Source organism: Solea senegalensis, linkage group LG7 (genome assembly GCF_019176455.1).
Source record: "Solea senegalensis isolate Sse05_10M linkage group LG7, IFAPA_SoseM_1, whole genome shotgun sequence".
In the NCBI taxonomy this organism is placed as follows: domain Eukaryota; kingdom Metazoa; phylum Chordata; class Actinopteri; order Pleuronectiformes; family Soleidae; genus Solea; species Solea senegalensis.
Genome location: NC_058027.1, coordinates 20,690,721 through 20,718,430, shown reverse-complemented (window position 1 = coordinate 20,718,430; position 27,710 = coordinate 20,690,721). Strand labels below are relative to the sequence as shown.

At 41.3% G+C, this 27,710-nt stretch overlaps 2 protein-coding genes across 3 annotated transcripts; one reads left to right on the top strand and one right to left on the bottom strand.

Annotated features, from left to right (window-relative positions):
* Positions 1 to 168: 168 nt before the first annotated feature.
* Positions 169 to 13,614, bottom strand: urb2 (URB2 ribosome biogenesis homolog). 2 transcript variants are annotated; one of them, XM_044030906.1, is made up of 12 exons: positions 13,467 to 13,614; positions 12,114 to 12,299; positions 11,545 to 11,721; positions 9,673 to 10,802; positions 9,422 to 9,560; positions 6,597 to 8,994; positions 5,780 to 5,940; positions 5,584 to 5,694; positions 4,952 to 5,194; positions 3,214 to 3,310; positions 2,784 to 2,917; positions 169 to 698 (listed from the first exon to the last, which is right to left on the bottom strand). In XM_044030906.1, the coding sequence occupies exons 2-12, from the start codon at positions 12,237 to 12,239 to the stop codon at positions 501 to 503; spliced, it is 4,914 nt and encodes a 1,637-aa protein (XP_043886841.1). In that variant the 5' UTR covers positions 12,240 to 12,299; positions 13,467 to 13,614; the 3' UTR covers positions 169 to 500. The 2 variants fall into 2 exon arrangements, with proteins under 2 accessions (XP_043886841.1, XP_043886842.1); XM_044030907.1 differs by having other exon boundaries at positions 5,780 to 5,922.
* Positions 13,615 to 14,429: 815 nt separating this feature from the next.
* abcb10 (ATP-binding cassette, sub-family B (MDR/TAP), member 10) lies at positions 14,430 to 26,441 on the top strand. Its single transcript, XM_044030265.1, has 14 exons — positions 14,430 to 15,279; positions 15,576 to 15,782; positions 15,933 to 16,135; positions 19,414 to 19,548; positions 20,329 to 20,475; positions 22,540 to 22,675; positions 22,773 to 22,868; positions 23,820 to 24,029; positions 24,112 to 24,191; positions 24,303 to 24,483; positions 24,949 to 24,992; positions 25,173 to 25,207; positions 25,653 to 25,711; positions 25,822 to 26,441. Exons 1-14 carry the CDS (start codon positions 14,910 to 14,912, stop codon positions 26,013 to 26,015), a joined length of 2,097 nt encoding a protein of 698 aa, XP_043886200.1. The 5' UTR covers positions 14,430 to 14,909; the 3' UTR covers positions 26,016 to 26,441.
* Positions 26,442 to 27,710: the final 1,269 nt, after the last annotated feature.

The following is a 27,710-nucleotide window of genomic DNA, read 5'->3' as shown; positions in this document are numbered from 1 at the left end:
AAAAATAATATTTATATATTTATATTAATATTAATATTAACACATTTTCAACTCTAATCTCCTCCATCACTTTCTGGACTCAAATTAAGGCAGATATACACATCTGAAAACAATCCTAAGTGGACAAAAAGACAATAGAGGACAAAAGACAACTTAATAGGGCTGAGCGGATTTAATTAAAAATGATATTTTTAAATGTATTTTTGGCAAAATACAAAATAAAACCAACACACAAGTACAATTTAGACATAGTTTTTTCCCAGCTTTTCTGTTAAATGGAAATCACATCTCAATTAAACCAATTGTTATACATAATATTATACAGATCATTTGCTGCGGTTGCAGCAAGAGGAAAACCTCAGTTTCCAGATCTGACTCCATCCTCTGTGTGAATGCATAGCAGCTGTGTGCTGCATATTTATGATGCAGGCAGGGTGTGACTAAAGTCAACCACTTGGAGAAGGATTTGAACACACCATTGCAGACAATATTGTGGCAGATCAAACGGTGTACTTGTCCTCTCCTTGCCTCCGTGCTTTGTGGTAGTGTGTGTAGCTGCCATACAGCTCATTGAAAACCTCTCTCACTCCCGTCTGAAGTCCGCCCATCAGAAACTTGATATCATGCTCCGCACACAAGTCCAGAATCTGATAGATCCCCTCCGTGAGATGCAGCTTAATGTCCGGTCGCAGAGTCACCTGCAGAGGTGAATTAAAAAAAAAAAAAGCTTAAAAGACAGTCGCCCAGAAGACAGGAATTCAAAACAGGGTGAAAAGACAGTCAGATGAATCTGAAGATGAACCATGTATGTATCTGTTACATAAAACACATCTTTGTTCAAGCACAAAATGTTAACTTTTTGGTTTAAACCTAAAGCTACACTGTGGTTTAGAAACACTTTGCTGCAGCATGGAAAGTTCAGCTCAGGCTCAGTGCCATGAGAAACAGTTCTGACACAGAGACGTATAAATTAACTCTGACTTACTAAGAGGCCCATCTAGTCTAAGTCTAAATTTAAATCTAAAACAGTACACAAATCCAATTTTAGGAATATGTAATGACTTACACAAAAGATAAAAAGTATCCCAAACACCTTTGTCTGCATTAAGTCTGTCTGCCTACCTGCCTGCCTGTCTGTCTGTCCATCCGGCTGGCTGACTCTGCTGGAGACTGCTGAGTCAGGTTGGCATCACGTTAAATGCAGTGTGGTCGCAGCGACCAGACGTGACTCACTGCTCTGAGGGAACATCCAACCTCAAACCTCCAGCACAGTGAGTTACAGTAACTCTGGACCTGCTCACTGAGGAGTGTGAACACTTACCATCACGGCTTCTGTGCGTCAGTGTCTCTGTCACTACGCGCCACTCTATCACTCTAGCTCAGTGTGAACAACCACAGAAAGTGGCAGGATCAAAGGCTCAGCTGAGATATGTACGGTGTTTGAGTGTGCGTGCGTGCGTGAGCACTTGGAGCACTCTGTGAGAACTCTTAGACCCAAGTACTGACATGTAAGCTGCTCCACATTTTCTAATTCATCTTCGCTGATTAAGGGTTTAGACTTAGTGTGTGTACTTGTATTTGTTTCCTCTTTGGGACCCTTTCTGGCATAAACACTATCAGGACCAATAGTTTTCATGGACACCAAAACCTGGTCCCACTGAGACACAACCTAATTTTGAAAGAACTGATTCATTTTAGGTAGGGCTGTCACCTTTAAAAAAATTAAATAAAATTGAATTTATTTTGGGGCCACACGGTGGTGTAGTGGTTAGCACTCTCGCCTTGCAGCGAGAAGACCCGGGTTCGAGCCCCAGTTGGAACAAGGGCCTTTCTGCATGGAGTTTGCATGTTCTCCCCGTGTGTGCGTGGGTTCTCTCCGGGTTCTCCGGCTTCCTCCCACAGTCCAAAAACATGCAATGTGGGGATTAGGTAAATTGGACACTCTAAATTGACCGTAGGAGTGAGTGTGAGAGTGAATGGTTGTTTGTCTCTAGTTGTGTGTGGCCCTGCGATGGACTGGCGAACTGTCCAGGGTGTACCCCGCCTATCGCCCGATGTAGCTGAGATTGGCACAGCACCCCCCGCGACCCTCTGGTGGAGGATAAAGCGGTTAGATGATGACTGACTGACTGACTGAATTTATTTTGAAGGTGGGATTAAAAGTTTGGACACATAACAGTTCGATAAGGCTCTGTCTCAGTGGGACCAGGTTTAAAAGTTTGTGTTCAAATTGTTATTATGTGTTTGAATGCGATATATGCATGTATGCTTCCTGCTCTACCAACTGACAGTGTCAGCTGCAGCGCACAGCAGTGAGCACAACATGCAAGCCTACTGTACGAGTGAGACTCCACTCTCTGCAGGTATACAGTATAGTGCCCACAGAGACAAGTGAACTGCATCTCACTGCATCGGTCTCATAAATACCTGTGTACAAACACACATACGGATGAGTGCTTATCTGTACAGAAAACCATGATGTTTGTGTAGTAATGGGGGAGCGGTGGTGTCCAAATTACATTAGAAAGTAGTAGTTGAACTTCATTTCTGGAAAAGGTAACAGGAATTGGACTTGTGGTTAGGTTAAGCATTAACTGGTTGTTTAGGCTGTTCAAATAAATGGAAGTCAATGCAGTATCTTAACACCTGCTACTGTATCTTTGTGAGCATCTTTGTTAGACCTTTGTAAGACTTTGGGCTACATCTCATTTTGTGACAAAACTTCAAAAGGGCTGGTCTGTGTGTGTATATATATATATATATGTGTGTGTGTGTGTGTGTACCTTCTGCAGTTCTGTGACATACTGAGCCACCATGAAGGCTGACAGCGTAGTGAAGGTCTCTGCTGATACAGCGATGTGAGAGTACATCCTCTCAATCAGTCTGGAGCACTGGAGATACACGTCACTATCTGAACCTAAAGAGAACAAAGATTTAGTATGAAAGTGATAGAGCCATAGCATCAGGCCATTTGTTGCATATGAAGTGCATGTGTGTCTGTTTGTGCTCATCTGGTGGGAGGGGCTCAGGACTGAGAGCCTCCAACCTTAAAACTAGTATTCAACAAAAATGAGCAGCAGCAATTCTGACAACTGCAGCTTTAAGGTAAAATCAGATAATAATTCACAAAATCTGAGTTTTATAAACTTCACGGAAAACATATTTCTTCAGTTATTAAATAACATCTCCACTGTCTGATCCTGCAGATGTTACCTGTGTCACTGTCTCCTTTCTGCCGGCCTTCCTGCATGATGGACACCACCAGACGGTAGAAGACATTTAAGAAGGAGGGAGCTGCGTTCAACAACACCTACACATAAGCACACAAAACAAAACTTTTTAGATCAGTTACTAGTTTAGGAGGCATTTTAAGACATGTTAGACTGTTAGTTTTGGCAACTTTCGCTGTTTCAACTGGTAAAACCTGCAAAAATACATACAAACCATAATGATTATGTTTGAAAAAAAAAGGAAAAAAGTTCAGTTAAGTGTACAGGGTACAGGGTTAGGGTTATACAACTACAGTCACTTAAACAGTAGACATGAATAGACTAGAAATATATTTATGCTATACTATGTGAATAACAAAAAATAGACATATTTTAGATTTCAATTTTATATCCCAAGAACAAATAAGACATATGTTTAAATGAATGTGGTGAAATACTATAGCCTATAATGAGGCACTGGTCGTTAAAAACATGTCTTCAGCTTAAATAGTTTGAGTGTCATATATATTTATATATGTATATGTAGATAACTAATGTAAAGTTTGATCCCCTCATGAGCTGTGTTTGCATTTCTGTCTCTACCTCTGTCCCTATTGTGGACAGAAAGAGGGATGAGGAGAGGATTAAAGAGAGCTGGGAGACGTCGCCACTTCTGCCTGAAGCTCACTAATGGTTTCCATTGACTGAAACTTGCTCCATGCCAACCTAACATTGTGTGCCAGCTGCACTACCTCCTCTGCCCCTCCTTGTTCCATCACTCCTCCAGCTCGCCACTCTCCCTCTCTCTCTCTAACCTAAATTATCCTGAACATTTTCACACATACAACATTCCTACCACATCTTGTCCCTGCTTCTCCCCTCATCTCCTAATCCCTTATTTTCACGTCACTCGTCTATAAATCACCCTTCATTTGCTTCCTCCTCTGAATTTTATCTTCCTCCTCTGAATTTTACTTTCATCTATTCTTTTGTCTTGTGTGACACACACACACACACACACACACACACACGAAAACAATTAGCTGCTTCTTGCTCTATTTTATTCAACACAGCTGCCCTGTTTTAGGTGCACTCTGTTTGACAACAGTTCCGACAGAGAAAAACAGAGAAATTATCACATAAACACCAGGAAAACAAAAGGCCACAAGTAGACTAGAATGTGAATTAACTTTTAGAAGTCAAACTACTTGTAAACTTTAAGGAAAAAAAGGGTTTTGAAAAGTGTTGAGTTAAAGCTGAAGGTTTTTCATGCAGCTGTGGCATGACACTGATGAGCTGCAATATTTCGTGGTGAAAAGCTTCATTCCTCTGGAGCATACTTTGGGCTGGACAGCACAGATTATAGGGATTGACCCAATCCCAATATCTCCCTTAAACTCTGCATCTCCAAACCCTCATGAATTTGATATCATGCTACAAATAATACAAATTATACAACATTTGATGCATGTTTCCTTGATGTCACCAAATAATGTGGCTTAATTTGGCAGGTTTTATTGCGTTGTCTACTGTCAATTTAAAAATGTCATACTGGAAAAATTTACTACAGAATTGAAATACTTTTTCCTTGTAACATCAAAACCACAGTGGTCATGGGAAGCTGATTGATTTGTTACCAAAAATGCAATAAACTGTGAGCATTTCCCTCAAGCACAGTTGTGTCTTGTCCCTGGTCATGGCCATGTGTCACTGAGCTCACACATCCATCAGAATCGACGTACCTGAGGATGACACTGAATGATAGCAAACAGTGACTCGTGAACAGTGTTGAATGTCGACTTGTAGGCGTGGGGCGACAAGTGGTCCAGGGTCACCGACTGCAGTGCACCGAGCACCAAGATCACATGATGGGGGTTGGAGATTAGCCCCTCCCCCTGACGCAGGAGTGACGTCATAGACGTCACTGCGGGAACCGTAAAGGGAAGTGTCAGGGAGGCGTCCTGACTGCACATCCTAACTAGGAACTGTTAACACAGAGAAAACACACACACATACACACAGTTAAGAGACACATATTAAGTCTAGTTTTCTTAGAAGTAATGTGTATCAATAGAACCTAAAAGAATCAGAATTTTTCACAGCTGTTAGATTTATCGACGGCTTAAAAGTGAGTCAGTGCACATATACACATATATACATACGCGCGCGCACACACACACACACACACACAACTATTAAGTAAAAGTAAGTAAAGTAGTTAAAAAAAGAAACATTGTAATACGCCGTATGTCTGATATTTTATGGATCAAATAATTAAATTAGAAGAATTTACTGACATATGAACAGATTATGAAAATATGCTACATACGCCTTTGTGTGCATTTGTTTGAATGTGTGTGGTTTTGCCACTCACCACCAAAGCAGATATAATCTCTGGTGCAATGAGCCACAGAGCTTTAGAGCAGGTCTCAGGTAACTGACAACAGAAGAGCAGCTTAATGATGGTGACTGCACACAGCACCTCCTAAAGCACAGAAGAGTGAAAAGATTAGGCCAGATTCTCTTTAAACAAGAAACAACAAAGTGCTGAAGACAGCACATGGCCTCACCCTGTTATTTCCGGCTCTCAGCTTTCCAGCATTCAGTCCTTCTCTGATGATCACCAACAGCAATGTCAACTGATCGGTTGTACTCTTTTCCAACAGGTTGCACAGGAGCTCCTGCACGGCTGACTCCAGCTCACAGATGTCTTCTGCAGACAGACGAGGAGCTAAGGGCCCATTTCAGTTCATTGCAGAAAAGAGAAATAAATGACAATGCAAAGAAATATTGTTTAAAAATTACAGATATAGAAATTGAATGTCTTATATGATTACAGCACAGAACAAAAACAAGTTTACATAAAAATTGCTACACTACAATCTTCAAAATATACATGAAAATCTGTTCACCAACTAATAGGGAATGTGAGCAGGACTTAGACTGAGACAGGTTAGTTTTACCCTACTGATGATGTGTTGTTGCAATAGTAATTCCTAGCAATAAGTGGTGTTTAAACCTAATCTTTATTCATCTGACACTTTATCATGTAACATTTTTGGCCCTACTGCCCAGCTTTATGTAGAGTATATGCCTCTTGATGAGATAAGGATGATGCCTGGTCTGTACATTTATGACATTTGAAATAAAGTTTTACATTTTTTGGCAGAATACGCCCCCTCCTGGAGAAATTTTTACATCACACAACACTCACTGTCAAGATTCAAGATTCAGTATATAATCGCCTGTTCGGCAGTTTCTTTTTTAATTCAGTAAAGGATTAATGAAGTAATGAACTGATTAAGACATGATGGGCAGATGCTTGGTTAGTAACTATGACTTACAACATAAGATTCAAACACCACTACAAAATAGTTAACTATGTACCTGTCAACAGGCTGCGTACTCCCTGCAGGATTTGAATGTATAGTTCCTCCAGCATCTTTCCTCCATCTTCCCCATCTCCCCTCGTCCTCTCCACTGCTTTGTAGAAAGTGGACAGGAAGTGAAGAGAAGAAACCAGTGCATCCACGGACCCGAGGGAAGAGCTAAGATCTCTGAGGATATGCTGACACAAGCCCTGATACAGGGTTATGTGATCCAGAGTGCTCCTGGTGTTCACGGACAGTGAGGACACCTCACAGTGGAGCATGACAGTTACAACATCTACCACAAAGGCCTGACCAAGGACACTTGCTGGATTAGTGGCTTCTTTGCTCAAAGTCTGGAGTCTGAGGACGGACTCAACAGCTGGTCCCAGTGTTGCAATCACTCTAGAGATCATTTGGGTGAAAGTTTGATCCATTGATTTACTTCTTCCCAGGTTAGAGTTCAACGTCTGGGCCAAACACGTTAGTGATGCAAGCTCAAGATGAACAGATGAAATAGATTCTCCTGAATCTGGCTTTTCCTTACTGGTAAAAAATGAGACAAACTGTTCCAGGTTGAGCACAAGACTGCTTCCTCTGGTTACAATCAACTCAGTCAAGGACATGATGAAGGCTTGCACTGCTTTGATTAAATCCAACCAATCAGGGTTGGATGTGGCTTGAAATCTTCCATTGCTACTATGCCAGAGGAGAGACGACACAGCAGCCTGCAGCAGCGTCCCTCCATGAATTACCTTCAAAACACTTTTTAAGTTTCGGCTCTCCACAAGAATGGTCAGCATCTTGAGCAGGCTCACCAGGAACACAACATCATCTCCAGAGTCACAATGATCATTAACCGTTGGGTCTGACAGACAGGAGCAGGAGGTGAGCATGAAGAAGAGGAGGAGGAAAACAGAGGACAGATCCTCAGAGTTCATACCATCTGGGTTTACACTCATTAAGATTTGAACTAGGTTAATCAGCTCCTTTGTCTGTGTGTCAGTGAGTGAAACAAACACCTCTCCAGTCTTAGAGGAAGATAAGATATCCTCAACTATGCTCTCATCCTTTACTGGTGTGGAAAGAGGCTGACTGGCCCCATGAAACTCTGGGAATGAAGCACAAACCTTGTGCTTATGAGCCACCATGAGAACATCTCGAATTCTCTGTATTAGGGAACAAACTGTCGCAGAGAAAACTGAAGGTAACTCTGCAAGAATTGGACTTTGGAGAAGCTGAGAAGTAATAAGGGACACAGTGAGAGAGCTGGACGGCCGGTCCAGGTCTGTTTGTCTGCCGAGTACTGAACTGACTAAAAAATCCGCAACACAGTCCATGTCTTCTCTGCTCAGGTAAGGAGCAACCAAAGGCAGATTGGATGTGACAAGATGCCAGTGTGCAACAACATAGGAGTTGGAGTTCACACTGCTTATCTGCCCATCCCACACCTGCTGTCCATCTAGACTCACCTCGAGCTTCAGTTTAGATAAAATAAACTGGACTGCTGTGTTCAGCAATGCAGCAATGCTCGGTTCACTGAGCAACGTACTGTATAACAAAATCTTCTTCATCTGTTGTAGCGTGAGCATTTTGTACAAAAAGCAGCTCATGGGGCTGCTGGAGGGAGAGGGAAGGAGTCGTGCTGGTAAGATGTCTCCAGATAAGAGACTCTCAAGGTGAGTCATCATTGGATCATTGGAAATGGCTTCATCCTCAGTTTTACTTTTCTGGTCAGATGTGTATTTACTGCAGTGGAGATTAAAAAGCGTGTCCACTTCCACCCAGGTGTACCTGAGGAGAAGAGTAGCCTCCTGGGTCTTCTGTTCCCACACTGAGACCATCTCTGTCTCTTTGTGTTCCAGACATTTTTTGCCTTTCTTTGGCATCTTCTGACTTGAGTTTATCTTTGTTTTACCAGGCGGATCTTCCGCCGACAACAGTTGCAGTAAGTCATTCACCACCTCCTGCATTTGCTTCATCAGGGCTTGACCCTGTCTGACTAAAGGAAGGGGAGATGCATTGTCTAGAGTCTTTAGGTTAAACAAAGCAGCATGAAGGAGCTGGCTAAGAGACAGGAGCTTCAGAGATGCATCTTGCCTCTTTTGGTTCATGTTAACTTTCCTTCTTTCTCCTTCTTGATCTCGTCCTCCAACAATTTCACTCTTCTCTGCCTTTAAAAGGTCAGGTAGTATACATCTCCTCATGCTCTCCAGCACTAATGAGCAGATCTCTAGGCCCTGGGACGGAGGTGTCTCTTGAAGACAAGTCCTCAGGGAGTCAGATACCATGTCAGACAGCAGAGGAGGTCGCAGTTCTTCCTGAGCAGGTTGACATAGCACAGACAGGAGCTCGGAGAAGAGGCGAGGAAGCTGACGCAGCTTGGTGTAGGTTTGGAGGAGACTGCACACCATGACCTGTTGGGATAAAACGTCCCGTCTCAAATAAAGCATTTTAATTCAATATTCATCTTGTATATGGAATACACATATAAACATACAATTCATACAAACATTATTGCATTAACAGTGTGGAGATGCATTGATTCTCTCCTAAATTATTATAACTCAATACAGGAATTTACTAATGTATTGATCAAAATGGGCTAGAAGAGGAACTCATAAACAGCTGATCATGGCTCCTGTCCAGTGTGACTCTTTAATCCCAGTCATGTTTGTTTCAGCCAATTATTTTGGTGTTCTAAGTTTGTTCTGCAAATAATACAACTCAGGGGAGTAAATTACTTCTGTTCAGTTAGTTACCTCAAAAATATGTTGTTCCAGCTAAACCCTTCAAATTAAATTATGAGGTACCCACAGTGAAATTTAGGATTTACTGTCTGACCTGTCTGGCCCGCTGCACTCGTGCATCCATACATTCAGAATGAACCCAGGCTGAAGACAACAGTTGGTCCAAGTCTGGTTCAAGAATCAGATGGTTGAGACTCAACAGCACCTTCACACAGCGGTACCAGGCTGGGATGCTGAAAAACAAAACAAAATATGACCCTGTTAACATGAATAATTATACAGGAAAAGAAAAGTCTTCAGGAATTTGAAGGACAGACAAACACATTAGGTGGAGGAATTTATTACCTTGGCTGAGCCTGGTTGAAGAGTATTTGTCCTAGGGATCTGTAAAAGCTGAGTTGGACTTCTTTGTGTCTTATCCTGTCTGCTGCTACATTATAAATATTAGCTGACAGAGCCTGGCTCAGCAGAGACTCCACAGCCAGCAGGGCCAGGCTCCAGCTCTGAGGAGACTGAAGGGAGGCTGGGGGAGACTTTTTCTCCTGGGATGCAGACACTGGCTTGTCTGCTTCTGCAGGTGAAACTGTGTCGCCATCAATACATAAATCCAAGGCTGGGACTAATCTGACAAGAAAATAGTAACACAGCATCCTCTGTTCTTCTTCACTGTCTGCTCTTCCTTTTCCATAGCTATCCAGGAAAAACCTGAACAGCAGGGACAATGTGTTGGATTTCACAGAGTAAAGCAGCAGTGGCTCACAGTGAACCTGTGCACTCAGTTTGGAAAGTATGGCAGTGACTGGTTTTAAGGGACCTTTTGCTCCTCCTGCACCACGCTTCCCAGAATTGTCTTTGGATGGAAGGAGCTCCTCCTTGTAGGATGTCAGGTGCTCGGATGGGAAGAGTGCGAAATGAAGGGTGGAGTCGATCTTGGCACGGATGTCTCTGCACAGCTGCTGACGAAGACGCAATTTTGTGTGTAAGAGGTCAGCAGAGGTAAGCAGGTGTCTGAGGAGGACTAACGGCTGGAGCAGCTGGTTGGTTACCATGGTAAAGACTCTGTTAGGATTCGCTTGTTGTCGCTGCACTGCTAAATAACAAGATAACACCTGAAGCAGCAGTTCAAATACATTAGATGATAGAATTTTTTCATCATGTTTGGAAGGGAATTCGCTTGTGTCCACAGAGTCTGTATTGGCAGTAGGTTGAGCTTGAAGGTGCTCACTCATCACCTGGTCTTGACATGTAGTAGACTCAGTCATTGTGGTTTCTGTGAGCAGTGGCTGCTGTAGCTCGTTGCATGCCAGAGAGCAGAGTTTGACCAGTAGGTCAACCATTAGTTCATACTTGGTGATGAAGACGGAAGAAAGCACAGGAGAGGACACAATGCCCTGACACACACTCAGCATAGTAGACACACACAGCAAGGACTTGGAGCCAGTTTGTGCACACTCCTGAAGTCGATCAAGCAACAGCTAGAAAAATAAAGGAAGAAAGAGGAGGTATCAAAACAGGATGACGTCTTTGACACCAACTTCCTCTAAATATTTATATAAAATACGACCTTTTTCCAATCTCACTTTTTTATATAGCACTTTATAGCACTATATAGTAAGTAAATATAGGTTGGACATTCAGATCTTTATGTATTTTGAGAAAAGACAATAAAAGAATTTTAAAGCAGCAGTCAGCGATCATTAATCTTAATTTGGGTTAACTTCCTGTCCAGTGATGCTATAAGCATTCCCCTCCTACCTCTCCACATCTCTTCATGAATGCACTTACAGTAAAGAGCACAACCTCTCGAGCACAGAGGATCACCCGTTTGTGGAGCTCTGGCTCCTGACTGAAATTAACTATCAGAGCAGTACACTAAAATCTTAATTTAACAAGATAGAGTCTTTTCAGCTGCTCTCATATCCAGTGTTTGAAAAACCACTCACTCCACTCACCAAAGTCCTGAGAGATAATCAGCACTTTTACATCACAAAACACAGGTTGACCCACTACTGCCTCCATCAGTAAAATACTGTATGTTCTTGAGTGAGCAATATATATAATATAATCTGGTCAGAAATGCTGTTAAATGGCTGTTTTTGACAGCCATGTTGTCAGTGAGGACAAATATTCATGTATTATGATGGTTCTTTGAATTACAAACAGCACTGTTTTGGCCAAGGCTAATCCCAGCATTTGTTTAGCACATTCACGCAGCACCTGTGCCATGTTGAGCCTCAGGCTGACGGTCTTGCCCTGCTTCAGATGTGCGTGGAGCTTCCGGCTGTGAAGCAGGTCATCGAGATAACACCACAGGCCCTCCAGTACATTGTGAGAATACTCCACTTTCTTATTGTACCATCCTGTCAAAGCATGGGTGCACCAGTCCAACAACACCTGTAGCAGCAAAGACAGACATGTAAGATTTGAGCTGGAACCAATCCCAACTAACATTGAGAGTCTCCACATTCAAACCACACACCAATAATCGTGTAACATGTAACAATGTGCTCCAAACATACAAATGAAATAAAGGAGAGATGCTTTTTATTTCAACATTTTAAGTACATGTTTTGTGTCAGACGTCATGTTTATGACTATTCCTGTAACAACAAATAAAAAAGCACCAGGTACTATCACTAATGGAAAAGCAAAATAAACCGAGTAGAGTCGTGCTAGAACTATATAATTGAAAAGTGGCTTTAGTCTCTCACTGACAGCACTTAGTTATGACTGATAAATGGCATTCTTAGTCGTCATCATTATCCTGTGAGAACGCAAGCTATTACCTGTTCCTTGTTGGGCAGCAGACACTGAGGTGAGATCCAGGCAAACCGAGCCAGCTTCAGCTTGTCCTCCCATGGAGTGTGAGGACTCTTCAGCTTTAGGTGGATACCTGAGTAAATGGCCGCCATCGCTGCAGCTGCTCCAGCTGCAGGTATGGTTGGATTTCAGTTGCAAAAGGTAGGTTTGGACTGCAAGATAAAGACAGGCTATAATGAAATATGGGTAACTGAGGAAAAAGTCACAGCATAGGGAAGGAAAGGATCGTAGATGATTTGTAATGATGCATATTACTTTTAACAATGTCTTTGTCCTTTTCATTTTTTTTAATTTTACATAATAAATATTATAAACATGGTGCCTTTTAATGACAAGTGAAGTGGAATAAATGCAAATAGAATAGAATAGAATAGAATAGAAATACTTTATTCATCCCCAAGGGGAAATTGTTTTAACAAAGCAGCAATACAAACAGTATTATAAACATAAGATGTAAAATGTGCAACAGTAAGAAAAGAAAAAAGTGCAATAATAAAGGAGTGGCATAATGGAGTGCAATGTCATACTGTAGAAAATGTGCATTGTGCAAATGAGCAGTATTTTTTTTTTTTTGTACTATTACAGAGAGTTATTGTAAATTTTGATGGCTGATGGCAGGAATGACTTCCTGAATCTGTCCTTGTGACAGCGGAGCTGTCTGAATCTATTGGAGAATGTGCTCTCCTGGGCCTGGAGGATGTGGTGGAGAGGATGATCGGTGTTATCCATGATGGAAAATAGTTTATTCAGCATCCTCCTCTCCACCACCGTTTCCACGGTGTCCTGTTTGCAGCCAAATTGATGTGTGTGTGTGCAAAAAATAACTAATTCATTACAAATCTTCTAACAAGTGGAAACTGTCGAATTAACTAAGATTAATTACAGATGCACTGGTTAGGAGTTGAGAAACATATTTTCGCTGATTAGTTGTCTTAACTGTATATTTCTTGTGCGTTGGTCAGATTGTTTTAATTGAAAACATTCAGTATACTATGTATGTAATGATTTACTTTCTGTGTGAACGCTATTGTTTGTTTATAGTAAATGAACATTCACATACTATATTTGAAAGTGCTCCAATGCTGGGATTTTCTGTCTTTTTATGTCTGTAGGATTCTAAGGATTCAACATACTCGACGTTTACACACGTTTGAACAACTAGCATGCGGCTAACGACAGCTAGCTAGAGAGCACGGTGTATTTTACGTCAAAGATAATGTGTCTCTCGGGCTGTCACGCATCTACATGAAGCAAACCCCCCAAGAGCTTCACCTCCGGCTGTTTTCAAAAGTTCTGTGTATGCTTAGAGGTTAACTTACAACTTTTCAGATAGCACGTGCCTCCTGTTTTCAGACTTCAGTGATCTTTCAACTTTCACCCTGCCGGTCAGGCCAAAGCAATCAAGAGTCAATCGATATTATCCAAACTACTTTTTGCTGTCGGACTCTAACATCAGCCACATTATAAATCTGTGTGACAATCACAAGATTAAACACACGTTTAACTTTGTGGAAATGTGTGTTTGTGTAAGGTTATTACAATTTGGTCGGTGGGGCATTTGACAGCTGGAAGCTATTGAAAAATATTTTTTTTTACTATTAATAACTAAATTTCATAAGTAACAGTAGGTTGCTTTAAATTTACTCAGAGAAAAACTTACTTAGTTACTTTTTTTAACAAGGTTGGAGTTCTTTCTTGTGTCGTGCACAAATGACAAAGCGATACAAATCTCACATCAATTGTTTTTAATTAAAGGCAAACCTTTACAACATGCTTACAAAATAAAACATGTAAACTGAAAAAGGTATCAGTCAAAATTGGTCAAAGGTCACAAATGCTTTAACTTTCTCACTTACCCAGGGACCTTAATTAGCGCCAATTCACCTTTGATTCGGGGTGGGGTAGCTCAGTGGTTAAGACTGGTACCCTGTGAGCAAAAGACTTCATGGTCGCAAGTTCAACTCACCTGGCAGGTTGTATTCAATTCCCTTGTAAGTCGCTTTGGATAAAAGCATCTGCTAAATGACATGTAATTCAGGCCAGCAGTTTTTACTCAATAACTGGTGCGATAAAAAAATAGAGCAAAGTACAGTACTTCCAAAAAAATCGTACTTAAGGCTTTAAAAAATGTACTTCAAAAATTGCAAGTACACAAAAAAACTATCAATTACAGTAAGGCGAGTAAATGTAATTCATTACTTTCCACCTCTGCTAATGGGTCATATCCGCCACCCATACCCATGCTCTGGCTTCGCTTGGTTATGCCTGAGGAAGTTGTGACTGTGTGCAGCGCCGTCTTTCCTCCGCCAGTGAGAAAACTGGAGCTACAGTCCAGTGTGCGTTTATACCTGAGACACACGTCAGGGTCACCTTTGCTCTGACTCTGTTCGAGGGATATTTTATTGATACGTCGGAGTGATTTGTGTTCGTGTACGTGTGTTTGTTTCAGTCGCGTATTTGTATCTGAGCTTCACATGACAGTGACAGGCAGGGGTGGAGGTGGTGTTGTTGCTGGTGGCGGTAGCTGCTCGGCGATAAGAGATAAATGGGCGAAGACGCATGTTGGCCTCAGATAATGGGAAAATAACGGTCTAAATTCGACAATGACGCGACAATAAACTGGACAAGTGGACGTCTCAGGAGACCGATGAACTAAAATGGATTTGCCCAGGAACAGCAGCTATCGCCGGATCGCACTGATTCCAAACTCCCTTTAATTGTGTTGTTGCTCTATTTAACTCGCCACTGGCTGAAAACGAACGATGTGGCTTTCAATTCGCACGTCAGGCTGCTCACACGGCGTGTGTTTAACCAGACTTAGGCTCACACAACACCGGAGGCTTTCACTGGACCGCCGCCTGGCCAACTCCTCTGCCCACCGAAGGACGACGCAGTGGAGCGGCGTCAGTTCGTCACTCCTCCCGGCGTCCAGGCCGTTCACGTCGCTCCAGCCCTACGGCTCACTGTACTTACACTCCCCCACGTCCACTCACACACCTGTTGCCTTTGCCAGTTCTTCCTCCGCACAGCCAGCAGAAACACCAGAGAAGAGCCAGGCGCCAAACTCTGTTCCTGTGCAGGACGTCAGAAGGATTTTGGGACTTGCTCGGCCAGAAAGATGGAGACTGTCGGGTAAACTTCGCCTAGTGAGTTTGCCAGGGGCGTAGCAAGGCCCTGGCAAACTGAAGGGTTAATTTTTTTGTATTTTTTGGCTTAAATTAGCGCGCCTTGTTCAGAGTGTATTTTATGTTTTTTTTGTGAGTTTTCTTGTTTGATTTGTAGATGCTGTGTAAACCTGACTAAGTTCAAAATCTACAAATACGATAGTAAAGATTTAAGTTTGATTTTGAAGTAGAATAACCTTTTTATTTGAATTCATTTCTGATTTTCTTTCCATGTTTCCTGGTGTTTTCCTTAATCCACTCCAGCTGCTATAGGCTTCCTGACTGTCTCCAGTGCAGTCACAATGTCGGCACCATTTTTCCTGGGTAAAGTGATTGACACCATATTCACCACTGGAACAGACACAGAAGCGATGACAGCGTCCCTGACATCACTGTGCATCATGCTGACTGGAGTGTTTCTGTGTGGAGCAGCAGCCAATGCTGCCAGAGTCTACCTTATGCAGATCTCTGGTGAGTTTAGGAGGGAGAGTGATACTGTTATTGACAGAATAAAAACATACACACCATTCTAAATACTCTCCTCATTATATAAATGTATGTATTGTTTCAGTGCAGCAGTCTCTTTTCTCTTTGTTCCTCACTAATGTGTTTTCTCTTCAGGTCAGCGGATTGTTCGTAATCTCCGTGCCTCTGTCTTCTCCACCATCCTCAGACAGGAAGTGGCATTTTTTGATCGCAACAGGACCGGTGAGCTTATCAACCGCCTCTCTGCAGACACAGCCATCGTAGGCCGCTCAATTACAGACAACCTCTCAGATGGCCTGAGAGCTGTGGCCCAGGCAGCTGCTGGTGTCAGTATGATGGTAAGTGCTCACAAAAGTTGTGGTCACGACAGGTTTGAAAGGAGAGTCAAAAGACACAATTTAAGGCGTAAATAACCACCTACTTTTACAATGGCTCTGGTTCAGGAAGTGCATTTCCGATGATTAATTTTCTCCACTGACATTTTAAGAAAATCTTATTAAAAAGTTTAGACCAGTTATTAGAGGAATCACAACCAGTCGGAGCAAAACGGTATGTATCGTACAAGTCTATGTATGTAATTAATATAAAATCTAAGAATATTCAATAAACATTTGAGCGTTTCATGGATGTATGTAGTCTAAATTAAATTATAACTGCTCTGTAGTGAGATTGGGGAGTTTAAACCCTCCCCTGTCATAAGGCAGATAGAGTAGGGAGAGGCGTAGTCTTGCTCGTCTGTTACTCCATATGAAATTTCGGCAACTTCTCTCTGACTGTTTAAGAAAGAGGATATTTGACTTGGATTCATTCACTTTATTCCCTGAAAGTGACCCAAAGGAATTTATTAAACTTAGGAGATTTGGAATAGAGCACTTTAGCTGAGTCAGGAATAAAACAATGTTGTCTGCGAATAGTCCTATTTTATTATCCACATTCCCTATCCTGATACCAGATATACTATTGTTTTGTCTAATTGCAATAGCGAGTGGCTCAATTGCTAATGCAAACAGAAGGGGGTGAAAGGGGGTACCCCTGTCTGGTCCCACGTTGAAGTTTGAAGGGCTGGGAGGTTACAAAGTTTGTCATGACAGACGCACTTTGGGAGTGGTATAGCATTTTCATACACTTACATATGTAATCACCAAACCCAAATCGTTGAAGCACAAAAAGATTATTATTACATAATATGTCATTTAGCAGACGCTTTTATCCAAAGCGACTTACAATGGAATTGAGTATAATCAGCCAGGGGTGGAGTCGAACTTGCAACCATTGCGACCATGATGTTTTTCGCGCACAGGGTACCGGTCTTAACAACTGAGCCACTCCACCAAGATAATTACGTTCCACCCTGTTGAATGCTTTTTCAGTGTCCAGGGAGACTAGTGCTGTGTCTGGGCTTTCTCTCCTCACCTCAATAATATTTAGTAGTCTTTGAATATTGTGGAAACCTTGACGGCCTATTATGAAACCGCTTAGGTCAGGGGCTATCGGAGAAAGAAGGCGTCTAGCAAACACCTTTGCTATAATCTTAGCTTCTGAGTTTATGAGCGAAATAGGACGATATGATCCACATTTTATGTGGGGCTTTTATGGTTTTAAGATCAGGGTTATTAACGCGTTCAATAAGGAGGGTGGTAAATGTTCAGCTTCAAGTGATTCGAGCAACATATCAAGAGTGGAGTGACAAGCAACGCCTTAAAACGCTTGTAAATATCATTAGGTAATCCATCCAGGACTGATGCTTTCCCTCCATTCATATGGGACAGCGCTTCAAGCAGTTCCTCCTTTATGATGGAAGCATCTAGCTCCTCTTTTACCTCTGTGTCTAAAGCTGGAATGGAGAGCTGATCTAAAAAGGAGTGTAAGTCATAAGTATCACAGAGTCTCTGACGTATAAAGGTTCATATAATATTTTTGAAATGCCCTGTTTATTTCTGTTAGAGTCGTTGTTGTTGTCCCGCTTTCAGTTTCAATCTCAGTGATCGCCCTTTCATTTTGCAGAGTTTAAATCCGCCATGCTAGTAATTTACTCGCTGATTCTCCCTGGTCATAATACGTCTGCTTTAACCGACTGATACTGTTTAAGGCCTTACTTGCAGTTACATCATTATATTTAGCCCTTAATTCTGAGAGTCTCTGAACATTCCCCAGTGTATTACTGAGAGCTCCCTTTCTAGATCTTTAATATCTCGCTCAAGTTCAGTCATAAGGAGATGTGTCTTATTTGAGTTGCTACTAGTATAAGAAATCATTTGACCTCTAATATAGATTTTGAAGGCTTCCCATCTAATAGAAGCTGAGGTTTCATTTTTATTTATGGCAAAGAATAACTCAATATTTTCTTCCACAAAGCTTAGAAATTTTTGATCATGGGCTAAGCCTCCACACTGTTTGGCCCCTGGCACGTGAAGGCGGAAATAATAGGGCATGATCTGAAATAGCTATGCCTTTATATCCGCTGTCTTGTATATTAGCCTCAAGAGACCTAGAAATAAAAAAAATAAAAAAAATTATCTATGCGGGATTGTGTCTGGTTTGTGTTTGAGTGGCAAGAGTATTCTAATGCGTTGGGATTTCTAATTCTCCAGATGTCACAAAGGTGCAGCTCTGACATGAAGTGACAGAGCTATCACCTTTTGGGTATTAGTGTGTGAGGGGTCATTTCTCGATGAGTGGCCTTGAAGGCAGTTAGGAGCACAATTCAAATCTCCACCCATTATTATTTCACCTTGAAAGGTGGAAAAGAATGTGGCATCATCATTATTGGGTCCAAAAACATTAACAAGAATCATTTCTTGGTTCAAAAGAGTTCCACTAACCACCACAAATCTATCTGCAGGATCTTGGAGAAGTTTGTGAATCCTATAAGGGACTGATTTATGGATAGGATTGCTACTCCTCTTACCTGTGAGGAGAAACATGATGCTAGAATTTGCCCAGGATAGGGAGTTTTACTTCCCTTTTGAGAACTAAGTACAAATAATCTAACGATGGGTTTTTACCAAGCACAACCACAGGGAGTGTAACGTTAATCTGAAACAATTGCATCATTCCTGTAAAATAAGCCTCAGTTGAAGGAAAAACCATAAAAACACTCTTGCTCATATGTGCAAGTGAGTCAATCATTTAACAAAAGTGGGCAGTGTGCAGTGTAGGACAATATACGTTACACAACTTAACCTCTTTTGTTTCTTTTCTGAGCTGAATTTACTTTGAGGTCAATGTGGTTGATAGGATTGTTGAAAAACAGGTTTGTAGAAATGATTCTCACGTGTCTGGCTGTGTCACTAGCAACAGGCTCTTGTGGTAATATTAAGTCACTCAGCTTTTAATAAAAATGACTCTAATGTTTCCTTTATTCTGTTTTCAGATTTTAAAATTCATGTTTGACAGCTGTATTTTCCTTAAACAGGAAAGAGACAGGAAACGTAATGCATACACACAAGACACGTTTTGTCTTACAAGAAAGTAAAATTACTTCCTGGTGTAAATAACATTCACTGAACTAAATGAAAAAGAAAGGGATTTAGATCTTTTATATATTTTTTTTATTTCTTCTGGCCATGTTTTTCACCAATTCTTTCTCTCTATCCCTCTCTCTTTGCTCCTCTAGTTCTATGTCTCCCCCAGTCTTGCGAGCTTTGTGTTGATGATTGTTCCTCCCATGTCCATTCTCGCTGTTATCTATGGACGATATCTACGTTCCATCGCCAAACACACCCAGGATGCGCTCGCACAAGCCACACAGGTACAGTGCACAAGTACACAAACACTGTCTGGGAATACTGTGATATGAAGGACGTGTGAACAGTTTGTTAGTAGTGAAAGTGATCAAATGTATGAGATAGTTTAGGTTTCTTAAGTGACGTTGTATGAGGTATTTGTACATCGCCTCTGGAATCGGGCAGGTGCAAACTCACTGAAACATGATAATCTCCTCCATTTTAAGAGCATAATCTCTGCTTCATCTTGCTGTTAGTCAGACTTTTTTCAACAGGAAAATTATGTTTGTAAACCTCTCACTCCCCCACACCAAATTCCATTGACAAAAACAGTGATTATATCTCAGTTGTTGGTCTACTGCTGACTCCACCTATATGTTCAGTTGTGCTATTTTGTGAGATAAGTGTTTAAAGTCCTTTTTCCAGATGTATACAAGTAACACAAATGTACTGACGGAGGCTTCTGTTATTGTGAGATAAACTCACTGTTATTGTTAGTGGACTCTTGTGTTTGGGAGTGAGTGGTTTAAAAAGCAACACAAAATGTAGTGTCCAGTTGGTGAAGGATTTTAACAACACGACAAATTATCTCTTTCCTGTAAGAGGCAGTTCTCATAGATAGCTTGTGAAAACATCTGGCCCTTCAGGTTTGTGTTCATCTGGTAAACGCTTCACTGCCTGGGCCTTAATTACATTTGCAGGAGGAGTAAACTATTACTGTGATCATAATCAAATTTCCTATGGATAATGTAATAAAATTGTGTGTGTTTGTGTGTGTGCGCACGTGTGCACTTATGTGTGTACAGTTGGCCGAGGAGCGCATCAGCAACATGCGGACAGTCAGGGCTTTTGGGAAAGAGCTATCCGAGGTCAACACGTACACACAGAAGACAGATCACGTCCTCAGCCTGGCCAGGAAGGAAGCTTTTTTACGAGCCGGTTTCTTTGGAGTGGTAAGTTTGTGTATATCTGTCTGTCTCTCTGTGGGCGTGTCTGTGCATGTTTGTGTCACCGTTGCGGTTGAGCTGTTGCACATGGGCTTCTGTATTTTGCGGTCTTGTTTTCTGTCACAGTTACCGCAGAACTTGACGTGTAATCAGGATGTTTCGCCATAAAATATTTTTTTGCCATACATGGTCACAAATGGATAAACCAACTAACTTATGGCATGATTTAGCACATTTAGCATGATTTTATTTGAAGATTTTTTTAATGGACTGAAATGTATTATGTATAGTTGCAAAAAAAATGCATAATAGATGCATGCAAAAATAGAACCAATTTGTAATACATGTACACATTAATTTGAAATGTATTTTAATATAAGTAACGATAAGTAAAAGTAAAATTAGCTTGTTGCATTAACTGTGAATAGCATGAAGACGACATAGATCAAAATGATTAAAATAGCTGCATTTACCTCACCATGGTTTCAGGAAATTACCCATGAAACCCTTATCATGGGGGTCACACGGAGGTGTAGTGGTTAGCACTCTCGCCTTGCAGCGAGAAGACCCGGGTTCAAGCCCCTGTTGGAACAAGGGCCTTTCTGCATGGCGTTTGCATGTTCTCCCCGTGTGTGCGTGGGTTCTCTCCGGGTTCTCCGGCTTCCTCCCACAGTCCAAAAACATGCAATGTGGGGATTAGGTAAATTGGACACTCTAAATTGACCATAGGAGTGAGTGTGAGAGTGAATGGCTGTTTGTCTCTAGCTGTGTGTGGCCCTGCGATGGACTGGCGAACTGTCCATGGTGTACTCCGCCTATCGCCCGATGTAGCTGAGATTGGCACAGCACCCCCCGTGACCCTCTGGTGGAGGATAAAGCGGTAGATAATGACTGACTGACCCTTATCATTGCCATGTAGAAGACTTGGCAAACACACTTGTCGTATAACCTTTATTGAAATCATGAAATGGCCAAATGAGGTCACAACACCTCACTCTGGTGCTTTCCAAGCACCAGAGTGAAAGTGAAAATGAACGTGAACGTGAAAGTGAAAATGTTAAAGTGAAAATTAACAACTCTGCATGGAAAGCCCCAGAACTCTGGTGCTTTTCAAGCAGAGTTTGGAAAGCACCAGAGTTCTCACATGTGTGAGTCTTCAGAGTATCATGCTTCTAAAACACTGGATTGCAGAATACACCATAAACTAAACTTTTTGAAGTGAACTGTTACTTTATGGTGCTTCTTGTAATCAGTCTAGAAATATCACAATTCGGTGGGAGAAAACATGTTTTTAAAATAGTCTATAATAAATATTCACAATATATAGTTATTAGTTTGTTTTTACCCACCTCTAAATATCACCTCCCAGTACAACGCAGCATAAGCATGTTATTTTACAAAGCTGTGTTCAGAATGTGCTCCTGTGTATATATGATGACCCATATCAAAGTTATGAGTTCACAAGGTCACAGGTTGACTCATGAGTTCCGAAGAAAGCCTTTCTTCACCTGGTATTACTCCCTCCAGTAAATGTACGGCGTAGTTCTTCTGTCACTGATGGACTTATTGTGGTTACACCTTCGTCACTTAAGTGCATCTCAGTCCACGTCACACTATCAAAAACATTATACAAACGCAATGGGCACATATTCACGTCATGAGGTAATCAAAATAAAAATGATATGTGCAATAGCAAATGTTCAAAATACACATACCTGAGAGGGAATAAGTCGACAGGAACCAAAAATATCCCCAAAATGAACGAGTAAGATGCTAACAAAGGGAAAGTTGCGCTTCTTCTTCAGCCTTCATGCTGCTTGCAGCTGGTGCATCAACTTAAAGTGTCCCCCAAACAACAACATTAAAAGCACCCACATTCACAATCACAGAAACAAACAAAATGAATGAAAATAAATAAAGTGAAAATGAACACGTGTTAAATAGTGCAACATAATTTATGGCAGCTAAACCTGGATTCACATGTAACTTGATGCATTCTTAATGTTACATCTTTAAAATAAGCTTTGTGCATCACCCTTGAAAACCTGTCTCTCTCTGTGTGTGCTTCAGACTGGTCTGAGTGGTAACTTCATGATCCTGTCAGTGCTCTTTAAAGGAGGTCTCCTAATGGCCAACCATCACATGACAGTGGGAGAGCTATCATCGTTCGTCATGTACACCTTGTGGGTGGGCATCAGTATCGCAGGTAACACACAAGTGAATATGAAAATGTTGTATCTGCACCATACCTCTGTATGTGTGTGGTTTACAATAATACAGCGTACTGTCTGTTTGATGTCCAGGTTTCAGCTCATTCTACTCTGAGCTGATGAAGGGTTTCGGAGCAGGATCTCGACTGTGGGAGCTGTTGGACAGAAAGCCTGAGTTCCCACTTGACGGTCAGAACACATATATGCATGTACCTACACAAGTAGGAGAGTATTAGCTTAAAAACATCAGGGAACAACCTCTTCTCAATGGTAAACATATTCTTAATATGGATTTTATATGGTTTTAACATCCATCCTGGGTCATTCTATCAGAAGTGGACAGCTTTTAGTACAGGTCTGAACCTAACCCAATTTGTCCTGAATGCATCCTCAGGTCTGATAACTCGGATTCCAATCCATCCTCAGGACACTTTAGCGACCGACTGCTCAGCTTACGTCTTGTGACTTATAATCATAATTAGGTCTTTACAAAAGGAAACATTATGAGTATACAGTGTGGTTGCAGGAGATGACATTTTAATGTCAGTTGTGAACATTGCTTCATCCATTGTTTAGTTTAGTTTTATTTATTTAATATTTTTCTCTTTCCTCCGAGCTTCAGAGGAATGTTCAAAACAAAATAAGGGAACAAAGAAACAGTTACAGATCACCAGGAAAGAAAATCTGCCATTTAGTTAATTTTTTTTATCTGTCTAAAATGTTGTTTTTATGAATCTGTTTCGAACATATTTAACATTGTACATACTCTTATTTCTTCTGCACAATTATTCCATTTATTTATCTCTTTTGTTGAGATACAAATACTTATACTTATTCTATAGTAACCTTTCAGCATGATGTAAATCAACTGATAGAAGAGAGAACTAGACTTCTGCCCCTTCTGTAGACTGTTTGGAGAATCTGACCTGACTTTGGTAACAACTGCCAACGCTGCAAAGCAAATATAAAAAGGAAAGAGTCTGAGAGAGCGTCGGATGGTCAACGCCTTAAAACAGCCTAGGGTTATATGCATGTGTCTGAGTGATAGATATAGTAGTGCTTCAAGACCAGAAAAGATCTTTTTAAATACAGACATTTACCACATCATTTTCTCTTTCTTTATCCTCTGTCCCCCCACAGAAGGTCTAGTGCTCCCTCCAGACCAGCTGAAGGGCCAGCTCGAGTTCTGCGATGTCTCCTTTGCTTATCCAACCCGTAAGGAGGCTCCTATTTTCCAGAACCTCAATCTGCTGGTCCCGGCTGGTACCGTCATGGCTGTGGTGGGATCCAGTGGGTCCGGAAAATCAACTCTGGTCTCGTTGCTGCTCAGACTGTATGATACAGATTCTGGTGAGAACAAAAACTTCACACCCTGATGTTGTAAGTTGACGAGCTGTTCGTTAAGTGCTCGTTCCTTTTACCTCCTCTCCAGGTGTCATCATTATAGACGGTCATGACATCAGAGATCTAAATCCATATTGGCTCAGGAGTCACATTGGAACTGTCAGCCAGGTAATCATTTAAATGCATGATCTGTTTTGTGTGTGTTTTCCTTTAACTGAAAGCGCTTTTTTCTTTCTTTTTTGTAAGCAAACACAATTTCTTTCTCCCACTTTCTCCCAGGAGCCAGTGCTGTTTTCTTTTTCTATCAGGGATAATATTACTTATGGTGCAGTGGACCCCGACGCTGTGACCACAGAAGACATCTACAGAGCAGCCAGAGTGGCAAATGCCTATGACTTCATCCAAGATTTTCCAAAGGGCTTTGACACTGTGGTGGGGGAGAAAGGAGTGCTGCTGTCAGGTGAGGAACAGGGACTGAGATGCACTCACATCACTGTTAATTCCAAGTACTGGATCTAGAACAACTGGTTTTACCATCTTAGAGGCATCCCGAGGCTGAAGCCATTGTTTTACCTATGTTATCTATGATTATCTTAAGAAGAATAACTTTGGTGCTGTACAATATCTTGTGGCATCGTATTAATTCTTAAAGGGATTTTAGGGATACTCCTTATAACTGACTGTATTAGAATGCCATGTTCTGTATAAGGTATTGTTTTGCCCATTAATTAAGAACGCCTTTTAAAATTTGGTTTCATATAGACACTAAAATAATTCTGGGAAAAAATATATAAATCGTATTCTTCACAGAAGGCACAGAAACACTAGGTGGGGATTCTAGCTTATTAAGACGGTGAAACACTGTTACAGCCTCTCTGTTTGTGTTTGTGTAAACATGATGACTTTAACATTGTTTGTCCCTCAGGTGGTCAGAAGCAGAGGATTGCCATTGCCAGAGCTCTACTCAAGGTACGTATAATAGCTTGGACCACTTTTTTTTTCACCATTGACAGAAAACGCCATCACATCTGTAATCCGTATGTAATGGTGTTGTGCGTTAACCTGGTTCTGGTTTTTTAAACTTCTTCAAAGTCTTCTTTTTTGTCATGTGGATGTCAAATTCAATTTGATGTTGTTTTCTCTCCACAGAATCCAAAGATCCTGCTTTTGGATGAGGCAACCAGGTAAGAGAGTCAGATTGAAAAGAATTATATTAGAGTCATTTAGCATCATAGCTAACTCTTTGGTGAAGCCTCTCAAGTTCCAGAGAGTGAAAACCTGTCAGAGGTTTTGTATTTTTTTTCTACTGCTCTTCCTCTTAAGTTCCTTTTCTTATTTTTCTTTGTAAACAGATACCATCAGACCACTATTCTCGCCCTTGTTTTGGTTGAACAATGCGTAACGCATTTGCTGTAAATGCGGTTTTATTCTCCCTCCCAGTGGCTTAGAGATGGTGGTAGCTTATAAGGGAGACATATAAACATGAATTGGGTCATTTTTCTGTCACCATTATACTGTGCAATCCATTTTAACGTCCTTATCACAAATTTAGGACATAAAGTTGTTGATTTGTTGATTTCTTGTGGACTGCTTGAACAAAAACAATCCTAAACAGACGTCTTTCCTCAGTGCTCTGGATTCTGAGAACGAGTTCCTGGTCCAGGAGGCGTTGGAGCGGCTGATGGAAGGTAGATTTATAACAAAGAGAACCAACATTCCTTTTATTTTATACTATTTTCTTTCTTAATGTGACTCTGTGTTACTTTTTTCTGACCCTTTTTTTTCAACTGATCAACAGGGAGGACAGTGTTGATCATTGCTCACCGCCTGTCCACCATCAAGAACGCCAACTCTGTGGCTGTGCTGGACCAGCGCCGCGTAGCCGAGTGTGGCCAGCACATGGAGCTGCTCGGCAACCGGGAAGGGTTGTTCCGAAAGCTGATGGAGAAGCAGGCGTTTCTACAGGAAGAGCAGAAACGCGCGCTGCGCTGAGAGGACAGCAAGGACAGAGACGAGAGGAATACGAGGAGGAAGACATCTGGAGGCGAGGTCAGTGGCTTCGCTCCAGAAAGAGTTGAAATTCTCCAAATGAGGAGAAAGAGGGAGGAGGAACATGAGAATTATATATTCTTCTTGCAATGTGGAGAGACGGATGAACACTGAAGGAAGAAGCATAGGACTAAACATGAGAGATGACTTAGCCGCTGAGACATTTTAGTGGTTTCTTCATCAATACCTCAAGTGTCCCTTCACTACTGGAGAGACTGTTTGGAGAGGAAGCACAGGGTAAGAACTGGAATATGGACCAGTGATATAATAGAGAGTGTATTTTGAAAATATGTCATTTTTTACACTGAAAGCAGACCAGAGTGAAAATGAAGCATCAAGAACAGACTTCATTAAAGCTAGGGTCTCTAATTTGTTGAGTCACTTCTTTTTGAAATTGTTGAAATCCTCTTCATGTCCTGATAGCCGTCAACAAATAGTGTTCTCTCAAAGGACCCGAAAGCTGAGCACCTGCACATTTTTGGACCACGTGGACCACTGGCACACTCATAGTTTTGGCCAAAGAAGAACACAATAAACCTGTGTACTGGCAAAAATGTAGAGATACCATACATACCCCAATAGGGGAAACAATATAATATTGTGTGATATATTGGGATACTTGAATATAGCAATTATTTTCCCCAAATGTGTGTGTGTGTGTGTGGGGGGGGATAAAGCGGTAAAAGAAAAGAAAGAATGAATGAATATGCATTAACAAAATACAGTTTTCTTTGTCTAGTGAGAGGAGGAGAGTCAAATGCCTGGTGCTAACTAGTGGACAGAGCCTTAAATACAATAAAAAAAAACACACTGGCATGGTGTCACACTGTGAAATATTGCGATATATTAGTGTATGGTTATTTTCACACACCCTTGTGGTTCCCAAACATGTACAATCTCTACAAATGAGGGCAAACTACTAGTGAGAAAACGTTCACTACTGGAATGTGCCATTGACTAGACTGACACACTGACCCACATTTTAGTATGAATGGAACTGTGGTCATGTACATGTGCATGTGGAAACCTGGTATGACGCAGGCCTAACAGTGCTGTTTCATATCTAAATTGGAAACTGGTAAATCCAAGTTCATTGGATTGATGTGTATTTCTTTCTTTCACACAGAGCCCCTCTCTCTTCTCTGTCACTGTAGAGCCTCTCCAAGGCTACTTGTGCTGTATACTCTCTTTAAATCAGTAGTCATCGTCATGTTTTGTAATGAAATCAGTTGATATTTGAGTCTCGTCTGCAGGTGGTTTTGAATCCTGAATGATGGCACAAACCAAAACACACGCCCTTCATTCATGATCTGTCTCTGAAGCACTTCACCCATACTAACACGTGTTTTGTTACGTTCATTGTTCGACTCTCTTTTGGACTCTTTTTTTTTGAGTTTGCTTTGCAGCATATTCACTTGTTACCAAGGCAACCTTTTCTCCCAAGGGACATGTACTGTATGTGCAGCTGCTTAGAGCAGCCAATCGGAGGCACCCTCTTTCTCCATGTTTTAGTTTGGTTTTATTTGCCTTTTATCTGTGAAGCAATTTGTGAATTGCAATTCAATGAAAGGTGCGATACAAAATATTTTGCTTACCCCAGCTTTAAGGAATGCTCGTCTATCGTGGGGGAATGTGAGC

Bases quoted from the DNA above. Each gene is read 5' to 3' on its own strand.
- urb2 (XM_044030906.1), bottom strand. From the start codon at position 12,239: ATGGCGGCCATTTACTCAGGTATCCACCTAAAGCTGAAGAGTCCTCAC. The intron at 11,722-12,113 runs GTAATAGCTTGC...TTGCTGCTACAG, and splicing joins TGCTGCCCAACAAGGAACAG to GTGTTGTTGGACTGGTGCAC. The intron at 5,695-5,779 runs GTGAGGCCATGT...TCTGTGCTTTAG, and splicing joins TGAGAGCCGGAAATAACAGG to GAGGTGCTGTGTGCAGTCAC.
- abcb10 (XM_044030265.1), top strand. From the start codon at position 14,910: ATGTGGCTTTCAATTCGCACGTCAGGCTGCTCACACGGCGTGTGTTTA. The intron at 15,280-15,575 runs GTAAACTTCGCC...AATCCACTCCAG, and splicing joins AGAAAGATGGAGACTGTCGG to CTGCTATAGGCTTCCTGACT. The intron at 22,869-23,819 runs GTCAGAACACAT...GTCCCCCCACAG, and splicing joins GCCTGAGTTCCCACTTGACG to AAGGTCTAGTGCTCCCTCCA.